Consider the following 12,408-nt stretch of genomic DNA (forward strand, 5'->3'; position numbering starts at 1 on the left):
CATCGAGCTTGTCACCATGCCCCCCGGTGACGAGACCGCCTCTGCAACGGCTTCGGGTCGTCCGACTACTCCTATCGTCACGGTTGCCCAACATCGCGACCCTGGTGTGTTCTCTGGCCTGGAGGGACAGTACGTTGACGACTGGCTCAAGCTATATGAACACGCCAGTGCTAATAACAGGTGGGACCCAACGATTATGCTCGCCAATGTCATCTTTTATCTCGGCGGCACCCCACGTGTGTGGCACCAAACACATGACGACGAGATAACAAGTTGGGACACTTTCAAAGAAAAGCTACGGGAACTGTTCGGCGACCCTATTGGGCGCAAGGTTGCCGCGCGAAAGGCTCTTGCGTCTCGTGTTCAGACCTCTACAGAGCCGTACGTTTCGTACATACTCGACGTCTTGGCTCTCTGCCGCAAAGCTGACGATGGTATGTCTGAAGCAGATAAAGTAGCCCATGTGCTAAAAGGCATTGCCGACGACGCTTTCAATTTGCTTGTTTTCGGCAATGTCTCGACTATCGACGCCATCATAAAAGAATGCCGTCGCCTTGAACACGCTAAGAGCCGCCGTATCACACCCCACATCACGCGGCTACCTAACACTGCTGCTACGTCAACATGTGAGGGTCGACCGCGTCAGGCCACTACCTGTGACGACGTGACCCGTATTGTTCGCCGTGAGCTCGAGGCCACCTGTTCCCCAGCTTTCTCCGCGACGCCTCCCGATCCGCCAGCTACCACGATTGCGATGATTCAGGCCGTCGTAAGACAGGAATTTGAGAACATGGGTCTGAACTCCGTTTGTTCGACGTCTCAACCTAGCGTTCCCCAGTTCTATTGCTGCCCTCCTCGCCCTCGGCAATCCTTTTCTGCCACATCTCGCCGCAACCCGTCCGAATGGCGTACCCCTGATGACAGGCCGATCTGCTTCTACTGCTGTCGCATCGGCCACGTCGCTCGTCACTGCCGCAACCGATGGCCACCTCCTCCTCGGACATACGCCGCCGCTTATTCCCGCACCTTTGGACCTTCTGCTCCCTATGCCACCCGCCATGCACCCACTGCCGCTGATGCCCCTGCTCCGAACCTTCGCTACAGTCGCTCACCCTCACCTCGACGCCATCAGTCTCGTTCGCCCCAACCCCGTCGCTTTTCTTCGCCGCCTATCGCCTCCCGGATGCCGCCGGAAAACTAGGCACTGCAGCTTCTGGAGGTGAAGCTGCGTGGTCGACCCTGCCCTCAAATCCTCTGCTCACGTTGCCTACGAACGAAAACCTTCTTGACGTTGACGTCGACGGCTATCCTGTCACTGCTCTGATCGATACAGGGGCCCACATTTCAATCATGAGTGCTGCCTTCCGACGACGACTCAGAAAGCTCCTCACCCCAGCGTCGGCACGCGTCGTCCGCGTTGCGGATGGCGGTACTGTCCCCATCGTCGGCATGTGTACGGCACGTGTCAGCATCGCCGGCCGTCACACTCCTGTCCTCTTCACCGTGCTTGCTCATTGCCCCCACGACCTAATTCTCGGACTCGATTTTCTTTCTGCGCATTCTGCTCTTATTGACTGCTCTGCCAGTACCCTTCGCCTTGAGTTGCCGATTCTCGCAGAACCTCCTAATGAACCCCAGTGCCGCTTACGCCCCAGCGACTTTATTCGCCTACCACCAAAGTCTATATTGAACTGCCTATATTGAACTGTTGTCTTCCCGACCTGTTCCTGATGGCGAGTACCTCGTCACTCCTCTGCCCGAGATCCCACTACAGTATGACGTCACCGTGCCTCACAGTATTCTTACTATTACTAATAACTGCACTCGCCTGCCGATCTTTAACTTTGGGTTGGCAAAACAAATTCTCCCGCAAGGTATTTGCCTCGCCAACGTTGATTGCCTCGGCGACCATCAAGTGGCAACTTTACCAACTGATGGTTCTTCCGAGCTCGGCGTGTCCCTCGCGCCAACGTCTGGCGCCGATCCCAACATAAAGAAAATGGTTGCGGCGGACCTGTCCTCTACACAGACTGAAGACCTTTGCAAAGTGTTATCGGCCTACCGAGATATTTTCGATTTCGACGATCGCCCTTTGGGCCAGACGCTCGCGGTCAAGCATCGGATTCCTACTGGCGATGCTACGCCTATTCACCGACGACCATATCGCGTTTCTGCGTCGGAACGCCGAGTAATTCAAACTGAAGTGACCAAAATGCTAGATAAAGACATCATTGAGCCTTCTTCGAGTCCCTGGGCGTCCCCTGTGGTGTTGGTTAAGAAGAAGGATGGCACGTGGCGCTTCTGTGTAGACTACCGACATTTGAACAAAATTACTAAGAAAGACGTCTACCCGCTCCCACGTATCGACGACGCCCTTGACTGCCTTCACGGTTCCAGCTATTTCTCTTCTATTGATCTTCGCTCTGGATACTGGCAGATTGCTGTTGACGATATGGACAGAGAAAAAACCGCTTTCATAACACCTGATGGCCTGTACCAATTTAAAGTAATGCCGTTTGGGTTATGCAATGCCCCTGCCACCTTTGAGCGTATGATGGACTCCTTACTCCAAGGCTTTAAATGGTCCACGTTTCTCTGTTACCTCGACGACGTCATCGTCTTCTCGCCAACGTTCGACTCTCACCTTGAGCGTCTAACAGCTATACTTGATGTATTTCGAAAGGCGAAGATGCAACTCAACTCGTCCAAATGTCGTTTTGGCCGCCGAAAAATTACTGTTCTGGGACATCTCGTCGACGCTTCCGGAGTGCAGCCTGATCCCGACAAAACTCGCGCCGTCCGAGACTTTCCGGTTCCGAAGACAGCCGCAGACGTTCGCAGTTTTGTTGGGCTATGCTCGTACTTTCGTCGTTTTGTTCAAGATTTCGCGGCAATTGCTAGACCCCTCACTAATATTCTGAAGAAAGGCGCACAATTTTCGTGGGGCACTTCAGAAGCCACCGCCTTCTCTCGTCTCGTCACTCTTCTCACCTCACCACCCATTCTCGCCCACTTCGACCCTGATGCCCCTACAGAATTGCGTACAGATGCCAGTGGTCATGGTGTAGGTGCCGTCTTAGCCCAGTGTCAGCGTGGCCAGGATCACGTTATTGCTTACGCAAGCCGCCTCCTATCACCATCGGAGCGCAACTCTTCCATTACGGAAAGGGAATGCCTTGCTGTTGTTTGGGCGGTTGCGAAGTTCCGTCCTTACCTTTACGGTCGTCCTTTCTCCGTAGTCACTGACCATCATGCCCTCTGCTGGCTCTCATCGCTAAAAGATCCTGCAGGCCGGCTTGGTCGATGGGCTTTGAGGCTACAAGAATTTTCATATTCCGTGATCTACAAGTCTGGCCGCCTGCACCAAGACGCTGACAGCTTGTCGCGTTACCCTGTTGACGACTCTGACACGTCTAATACTGACAATGCTGCTTGCGTTTTCTCCGTATCCCAGCTCCTTCATTTCGCCGACGAGCAACGTCGTGATGTCTACATCAGAGCACTCATCGACCGTTTGGAACACTCTCCGGCCGATGCTACTCTACGCCTCTTCGTCCTCCGCGACGGTACTCTGTACCGCCGTAACCTTCATCCGGACGGCTCTGAGTTCCTACTTGTAGTACCTAAACACCTCCGCTCAACCGTTCTAGAAGAGCTTCACGACGCACCAACGGCAGGACACCTCGGCGTATCTCGAACCTATGACCGAGTACGTCGCCGCTTTTTCTGGCCGGGCCTTGCCCGTTCCGTACGGCGTTAGGTCGCCGCTTGTGAACCTTGCCAACGACGCAAGAAGCCTTCCCAGCTCCCCGCTGGTTACCTGCAGCCGCTCGACATCCCTGCCGAGCCCTTTCATCGTGTTGGCTTAGACCTTCTCGGCCCCTTTCCGGAATCTACATCAGGAAACAAGTGGGTTGCCGTCGCTGTGGACTATGCGACCCGCTACGCCGTAACACGCGCTCTTCCGACCAGTTGCGCTACTGACCTCGCGGACTTCCTCCTCCACGATATCATTTTGATGCATGGTGCTCCGCGTCAAATGCTCACCGACCGTGGCCGTACGTTCTTGTCCAAAGTCATTGACGACATCATGCGTGCCTGCTCAATACAGCATAAAATTACCACCTCCTACCACCCACAAACGAACGGCCTCACTGAGCGTCTGAACCGCACGCTTACAGACATGCTATCGAAGTACGTTTCAACCGACCACCGTGACTGGGACCTGGCTCTACCTTACATTACCTTTGCGTACAACTCTTCCCGTCTCGAAACTGCTGGCTTTTCCCCGTTTTACCTCTTGTATGGCCGAGAACCGACGCTACCACTAGACACTGTGCTTCCGTCCACCACAGCTTCCACTAGCGATTATGCCCGTGATGCAATCGCCCGTGCTGACCATGCTCGCCAACTTGCGCGTGCTCGTCTGCAAGTGTCTCAAGAAAAATAAAAACAACGCTACGACCTCCGTCACCGTGATGTGCATTTTGCGCCCGGCACCCTCGTGTTGCTTTGGTCACCATCGCGTAAAGTTGGCCTTTGTGAAAAACTGCTCTCCTGTTACACCGGCCCATATCGCGTACTCCGCCAAGTGACCGATGTCACCTACGAAATCGTTCTCGCCAAGCCCACTACGTCCTCCGCTGTGACCACCAGTGATATTGTACACGTCGCCCGACTCAAACCCTACAACTCTCCAAGTGCATTGGATATTTAACAGCACCGTGACGGCGCTTTTGCCGCCGGGGGGGTAGTATTACCATATCATCGAAAGATGTTCAAGGGACGAGCCGCCGCGAAAAAGACGATGAAGTGTGTCTGTGCTCTTGGTGCGAGCGAGTGTCGGCCTGGCTGTCTGGCTCCAGTGTAAATAGCCTGTAAATAGCCTCTTTCGTCTGTGTCCTTCCACACGTAACAATATAAATAAGACCCATTGGTGAATGCCGTCGGAAAGTTTGCGCCATATGGTAATAAAACTATGTTTCTCAGGTGATCTCAAAAAATCGTTTTTCTTTCGGCATTTTTTGCTTTACAATGGTACGTGCTGAAGCAAACGAAATTTCTAAGCCACCTATAGTTTTTTTTTCCACATAGCTAAATACTTCTTGAAGACAATCCCCAGTGGGTCTTTTTAGTATAGCAATAACATTTAAATTGGTAACTGTGTTTTTCATAGGCGTATGATTTTTTTTAATGTGGGGCCCATTCAGTTACGCAGTGTCGAGCGGACGCCCATCGAAAGGTGGCGTTATGTGTCTCACCTGCCTCGTCCTGGATTTCGAGGTGTATGTCCGTGAAAGTTTTCGCAGTTACGTTCCAACCATTCATCCAGCACAATGAAATCCCACTTGGTCAAACGTATAATTCTAACTTCCCAGATCGACAGATAACTGCCATAACCTCCAGCAGATAAATGGTTCGAGTACTTATGTTTCATCTTTGTAGACATTCCTTTTTGCATGGATTGTCGAACGACGTAATCAGGGAAGCAAATTAAACAAAAGCATGCAAGCCGTTTTTATGCGGACACTGCCGGTTCACTGACAAAATATGCTGCCCATCATACAACGATTATGGTCGTCAGGTTGGTCAGTGGCCAGTTCGTGATTCTAACAGCTCTGTGTTTGTTTTTTCCCACACTCTATGTCCCAGCGCGATGTTCATAGCAGATGATGCGCGTTCTCTATATCCTCACGTATGAGGCGGGAACACTTCTTCCAAGTTCTTTCAATCTTAATGAAAGGAAGCTTTCCTGTGGAATTCGAAATAGCTCGAGTGAACTAACACGTGACAATGCTCCAGGAGCCCCGACGACGTCGACCTGTGGGTTGGTGGCCTGATGGAGCGGCCCGCGCACCCGGACGCCTTGGTGGGTCCCACCTTCGCCTGCATCATCGCGCGCCAGTTCCGCGGATTCCAGGAAGGGGACCGCTACTTCTACAGCCACGGAGGACCCATGGCTCTCACGGATGGTGCGCATATAAACCGATGCGCATGCCATTATGCTGTGCTACTTGTTCCTTATTTCACTGACGTGGGACGTTTCCGTAGCAACTGCGATGTTTTTTTTTTCTTTCAAGTAAATCTTGCAACCAATAATTAACATTCGCAGGTAATTCACACTAGTGATTAATTATGGTGACTCACCATAAAATGGAGAAAAAGTCATTCTACCACCTTGACTTTGTCTTAACGGAGTCTGCAACACCTTCCATAAAATTGTCAGTTTCATATGTTTATCGACAGTCGATCATAATTCGTGACTGAAGAGGATATACACACCGATTCTACTATAGTGTGCTACTTGTTCCTTATTTCAGTGAAATTTAAAGTAATATTGCAGTAAATGTTTGAAAGCTTGTGGCGCTCATAGCGAGTGCATTGATTAGACGCGGGAATTTTCGGCCACTAACTGCAGGATGTGTTTCGAACACTTCGCGGCATTGTGTCCCCGTGTTGTAACTAGTTTCGTGGAGGCGGAACAGGGCAACCAGAGTCTGATACTTTGATACTGTTTCATTCTATGTACAGTCCCAGCCGATTGTAGCTCGTCTTTTGCTTGAACAGAAACCAGTTAACACTTGTCACTGTGACGGTTTACCGGCTACTGTGTTCCGCTGCTTAGCTCACGGTTTCGACTCCCTGCCATGGATACCACATTCCGTCGTGGACCTAACTCCGGAATAATTTGGACCACCTTTAACGTGCCCCCAATGCACGGGACACGGGTGTTTTTTGCATTTCGCCCCCATCGAAATGCGGCCACCATGACCGGGGTTTGATCCCGCAACCTAGTGCATAGCAGCACACCACCACAGCCTTAGAAGCCAACGTGGCGGATCCGATTTGGGATACACTTCAGAGAAACACAGGTGTTGGGAATCAGGCCGTGACACCCCACTACGGCGTCTCGATGAATGTCTAAGCAATTTCGTGAGTTACTCTGTTTCTGTGTTTAGAACATTAGATTGTGGAGACGCTTGTGCTAGCCACCCTTCCATTGTATTGTGCGATCGCGAAATGACATATTTAAAAGCTAAGTACAACTGCGCGAGTTTTATTTATGATGCTGTGCCGTCCGTTTGCAATATTGACCCCATATTCAGAAGTACGCCTTAACTTGAAGCCCATGCCTAACTTGGTCAAAATAACGCCTGGTGTGAACGTACCCAAATGCTCATTGCCTTCCCTTGGGTGCGTTCGCGTCAGGCGTCACTTCGGCCAAGTCATGCATTAGCTTCAAGTTAAGGCCTATTTATGAATACGTGGGAGTTCATGCCTAACGTAATCTTCGTCTTATGCCATGCGTCCCAGCCAACATCAGCCAGATGTTCAACGAAAAAAAAGAAAAAATTAAAAAAAACACGGTGCCAGATAAGACCGCCGGTGTTCGCTCGCCAGAGTTCTGACAAGCGAACATCATATGTCTGAAAATCGAATCTTGCTCCGTTGTTTTTCCTTTAATCTTTCTTTTTTTTTCGTTGAATAGCTCGGCTAACGTTAGTTGACACACCCTATAGACTGTGTATTTACAGGCGTGGGATAGCGCGAGTGACTGTGTCTTATGCAAGCTGCTGCTTTTATCTCAGAATCTCGGTAGTCAACGTGTGTCCTGTGTTCTTAAAAAAATAATTAAATTATGGGATTTTACGTGCCAAACTCATGATCTGATTATGAGGCACGCCGTAGTGGGGGACTCCAGGTTAATTTGAACCACCCGGGGTTCCTTAACGTGCACGCAGTATACACGGTTGTTTTCGCATTTCGCCCCCAACGAAATGCGGCCGCCGTGGCCGGAATTCCATCCCGCAACCTAGTGCTTGGCAGCACAACACCAAAGCCGCTACGCGACCACGGTGGGTGTTCTCCTTGCTTGTGGCTGGTGTAAGTGGTGCTGCTGAAGTATCCATAGTTGCCGAATTACCCAGTTTGCAGTTTTATTAAGTTCAAAGAAGGCCTGTTCCCACGGCCCAGTGGAAAGTGGCGTCGTACACAGGTGAAAAATACGAAAAAGTGGGACTGTGCGAGCTCTCAGGGTTGGCCGTGGCCTCAAATCTACTCGGCTACACGCGACACACAGCACACGCCATTTCGCAGTCCTAGAGAAAGCCTGTCGCGTGGATTATGAGAACGACCTTGGACGTAACGCGTGTTCACGCTGGCCTAAAGTCTTGCGAAAAACGTGGTCTTTTTGTTCTGGTCACAATGGCGGCGACAACGCGAGGTGTCTTTGATATAAGATAGGGTCAAGGGAGCAAATAGCGTCCGTGACACGAAGGAAAAGAGCGAATAATTTGCGACTCCGCCAGGACTTTCGCGACAGTTGGAAAAACTCTTTATTGTCTTTTGCGGGCACCGTAAGCAAACCAACAGTCGGACGTCACAATAGCTTCTTTTTTTTTTTCTGCGCGGCATTATACGACCAAAGTGCTCGCGCTCCTATGTAATCATTTAGGCCGAAGGTGTCGCAACAGAAATTTCGGAGAGCAGTTTCTGAGTATTAATGCGCTACGCAGTCTATAGTTATGTGTATGCAGTAAATTCCAGAGTGGATACAGATGGATTTTATAGCAGCTATATTTTTTATTCGGGACCGCTAAGTCAGAACGAAGCCGTCACAAGCTCTCTTCTAAATAACTTAGAGGGCACATATTTGTTGCCAATTTCGAACGCATTTCTTGAAAATTATCTGTAACATTTAACACCGATCGACAGCTTCAGGTAAATTACTTGAAGTGCTGCACAACTACGGACACGGCAGATAGCTAGTTAACCTACTCCTATTCAGCTCTTGGTGCAGCTTTTTTTATCTGCTTTAGGGCATGCCTATTGCAGCCCCATAACTCACGGAGAGTAACAATAAAGTAATACCCGCTTAACAGAGATATTCAGAGACTAGCACCAGTTTCGTCTCCAAAATATGCTAAAAAAATGTATTGACTTTACAGTTGGATTCTTTACAATCTGCGCGAGGAAGGCTTTTAGGAAACTATTAACTCGAAAGCCAATCTATTTTATAATGCATTTGAAGGAAGAACATCTCGAAACCATCCCTACCCGCGGAATTTGCGATAAGCAAGCAATCTAATTCAAAACTCTTTAATGAGCCGTAACATTCATTCAGGTCGACTTCTCAGCTTTTGTATCATAATAAATGTCTCTCTCTCTCCCTCTTTAATGAGAGTAATGTTGAAGCGACTCGCTTTGCACTAGGGCGAGCTCTTTTCCTGATGAGATATGCGCGCGAGATGTGACGTGGTTTTGTTTTGCTCGTATCTCCAGCGCAACTTCTGCAGGTTTCGCAGTTCAGCCTGGCCAAGCTTCTGTGCGCCAACGCGGACGAGCCGCACCGGATGGTGGTGCAGAGGCACGCGCTCCTCAGGCCCGACGCCGCCTCGTAAGAGACACGTTCGCCGTTTCAAGTATTATTAACTGGGAGAGTCCTTGGTACAGTCTAGGCCATTCCTGCCTAGAGCGTTGCGATGATGTGCAGCTGGATGGGCGGCCTTTAAGAGCGCTCCCGTTGTAACGATGTGGAGGCTGGTGCCATTACGCTGGTTGTATTTTTTTTTTTTTTACTTTCCTCGAGCGTTTATCCTCAGTCTTCAACATGAGCGATTTCGCGCTGGCGAGCTGCCCCGCAAAAGTTACGTAACTTTCATTCTGGTGCGTTATCTAACGTTACGTAATTACTCTTGGCACAGCCTTGGTTTATTGTCTTTAAAACGCGAGTCCTCGGGGACGGTAACTACGGCCTCATTTACCTCTGAATGGACACTGCCACAGGCTAACAAAACATGATAAACGGTTCCAACGTGATTTCCACACGCTACGTGTAAACAGTCCTCGCCGGCAAATCTCCGCTTCTCAGTCATCGTGATCTGGATTCGACGAGTAGTTCACCGTAGTTCAAATTATTCTACAATTATACCCGTTAAGCTTCATCCTTTGCTGTTAGTTACTCATATAGCGATAACGTTCTATATTATAGCTTCCGTTCTGTCCCGAACGTCTACTTATTAATACTTCTGATGATGTTGATGCCCCGCGGTGGGTCTGGGTGCATTGTGTATGACTGGAACTCGCGCCTGCCGCTCATGCGACCTCTGTGGCATGTAGGACCGGAATTTTAAAACTACCGTATTAAGTCGTATAAGGCCTGCGCGTTTTTTTTTTTTTTTTTTTATGACTGAGCTTTTTTTTTTTTTTGCCTTACAGGCATACGGTAGGCAGTAGCGGCCTTACAGTCAGGCTTTCGGCCACTGACTGAAGCTTCATGACTGCGCTCAGACTGCTATGCAATGAATGCAAGCAGAGGCGGCCGACTAACAACGCACTTATAGTCGCCGAAACAGTTTACGGACATGAACACATGCCACCTTGTAATGGCTTGCGAGAATTTAACAGCAAGCGAGTATGTACGTTACGCTTAGTGAAACTTTTTTTTTTCAAACCTTCGCACTCCGAAAGGGGGGTTGCGGGCCTTATATATGTGAGATTGCGGGCCTTATATGCGAGATTCACTCGCGTATACGCGAGTGAATCTCGCATATACTGTTGTTGACTTCGGTGTGCTTTTACCACCTGCTCATCTCACTTCGTTTTGAGTGCGTGGCCTGACGCAAAGAACGCAGCCCTGATATTAAGGGCAGCTGTGTCCCTTTTCAAAGCCTACTGGCCTTGACACGTGGCTTTAGGGATGCCCCAGCGTGGTGGACATGTATATACACACCACTCTATTTAAATCGGTTTTAACGTTGATGCAAACTTCCTTCTCATCATCACTCTTTTTTCTTCCCCACCCCCTTTCCCGGTATCAGGCCGACCTCTCCGCATCTCTGTATATAAACTATTCTCTCTCTCGCTCTCTTTAGCCTATCTTTGTCAAAGTCATTAAAAAAGATAGCCCCACGTATGAAAACGTAGGCCAGCCTTTCTGAGTCAAAGCCCTTGACAAAGATAGGCCCACCTATGAAAACGTAGGCCAGCCTTTCCGAGGCACCTTCTCCCTATGTGTAACTTTTATACCATAGTGCGCTACTGCATCTGCGGGCCACCCTTCTTGATTTTGACAGCGAACCTGCCCCCTCTTGTCTTTTATCCTTCTGGCTATGCTGCATATAAGTGACCACAAATGGCGACGCGTGCAGGAACCCACTGACCCCGTGTGACCATCTCCCGGACACGGACCTGAGGTACTGGACGAGGGCGTCCGCCATGGGGCGGGACCGCTAGTTCGGGGCCCTGCGTCCATTGGCTGTCGCCCGCAGCGACAGTGCTATGAAGGTAAACCATACATACATGCAGTCGCGTTGCACGTAAGCATTTTTGCGGAAGAGTTGCACGACTTTTTACGAAATTCTGCAATGCTACACACAATCGCCGTTTGTGCCACTCGCTTTCGAGTAGGAAATATTCTTGAAAGTCATTAAATTGTTGTTAAATTGGCGGGAAGCTTTAGTAGGTTACATAGAGCGGCCGCTCCACTACTAGGTGGTGCCCGATGAGGTTTAATATTCAGAATTCCCTCGTTTGCCCCAACAGTGACGTAAAGCCAGTCATTAATTGTATTGGAGTACTTCTTGCTCGGCTATCTGGAGACTCCCATACCTGCTAGAAGAGTTTCGCAAATTAACACACATATACACGCATGAAGACGTTCGTCCTGTCTACACTTCACCTGTGTATGTGTGTCAATTTTGCGCGTCTCTTGTAATAGTCACTTACCAATGCACGCAGCGTCCGGCAGACGCCGTCTCCCCGCTACTTAACGACACACTCTGCAAATGGTCGTAGGAGGCGCGACTCTCCGAACTGGACCTGGGAAGCCAATTGGCGACCCTCAACCAGGCCCGGCGAGCTGCAATAGCCAGTGGGGCCCTGGAAGAAGTGCTACACGCGCAGTATCCAAGCACAATCTTTATTCGAATAAAGTTGTTTCTCTCTCTTTTTTTTTTCTTAATAAACTGAGCAGAGTGAAAGAAGAAGAAAAATTTGGAGGACGTTTAAGCTTCGCCTTTAGGAGTGGAACGTGATAGCATTCAAAGATCCCTGAATGCTTGTCAGGCTTCCCGGCAACTGTAGCTTTCTTTTTTCTCCACCTTCGCCTCTACTCGCCGCTGCCGTTTTACGCTGCCGAGGAGGCGAGCGCCATCTGGGTGGGGTTTTCGCATGTAACCGACCAAAGCGCGCCGCTGTTGTTGTGGTAGAAATGCTGGAAAAAGGGTTTGTGTTTGAGTTTCCTCGTAACAGAATTATGTTTTCTCGTAGATTCAAATTATACATTCCGACGCTACCATGGCTGTAGGTTGTAGTCAAGTCTTACTTTACGATTTTTCTGACGGATTTTGTTTTGAGAAATTCATTCTTTCTTTTTTTCACTAACGCCTTGCGTCACGCGGAGGACCT

General features: G+C 49.7%; 1 protein-coding gene across 1 annotated transcript in view; it reads left to right on the forward strand.

Annotated features, from left to right (window-relative positions):
• LOC119431773 (chorion peroxidase) overlaps window positions 1-11,275 on the forward strand; it is a 162,439-nt gene extending 151,164 nt beyond the window's left edge. The window contains exons 8-10 of the mRNA XM_049657393.1: window positions 5,803-5,972; window positions 9,283-9,397; window positions 11,151-11,275. Of these exons, the coding sequence (XP_049513350.1) occupies window positions 5,803-5,972; window positions 9,283-9,397; window positions 11,151-11,235 (370 nt within the window). The 3' untranslated portion in view covers window positions 11,236-11,275. The remainder of the gene's footprint in view (window positions 1-5,802; window positions 5,973-9,282; window positions 9,398-11,150) is intronic.
• The last annotated feature ends 1,133 nt before the right edge of the window (window positions 11,276-12,408 follow it).

Source organism: Dermacentor silvarum, chromosome 10, assembly GCF_013339745.2.
Source record: "Dermacentor silvarum isolate Dsil-2018 chromosome 10, BIME_Dsil_1.4, whole genome shotgun sequence".
Taxonomy (NCBI): Eukaryota; Metazoa; Arthropoda; class Arachnida; order Ixodida; family Ixodidae; genus Dermacentor; species Dermacentor silvarum.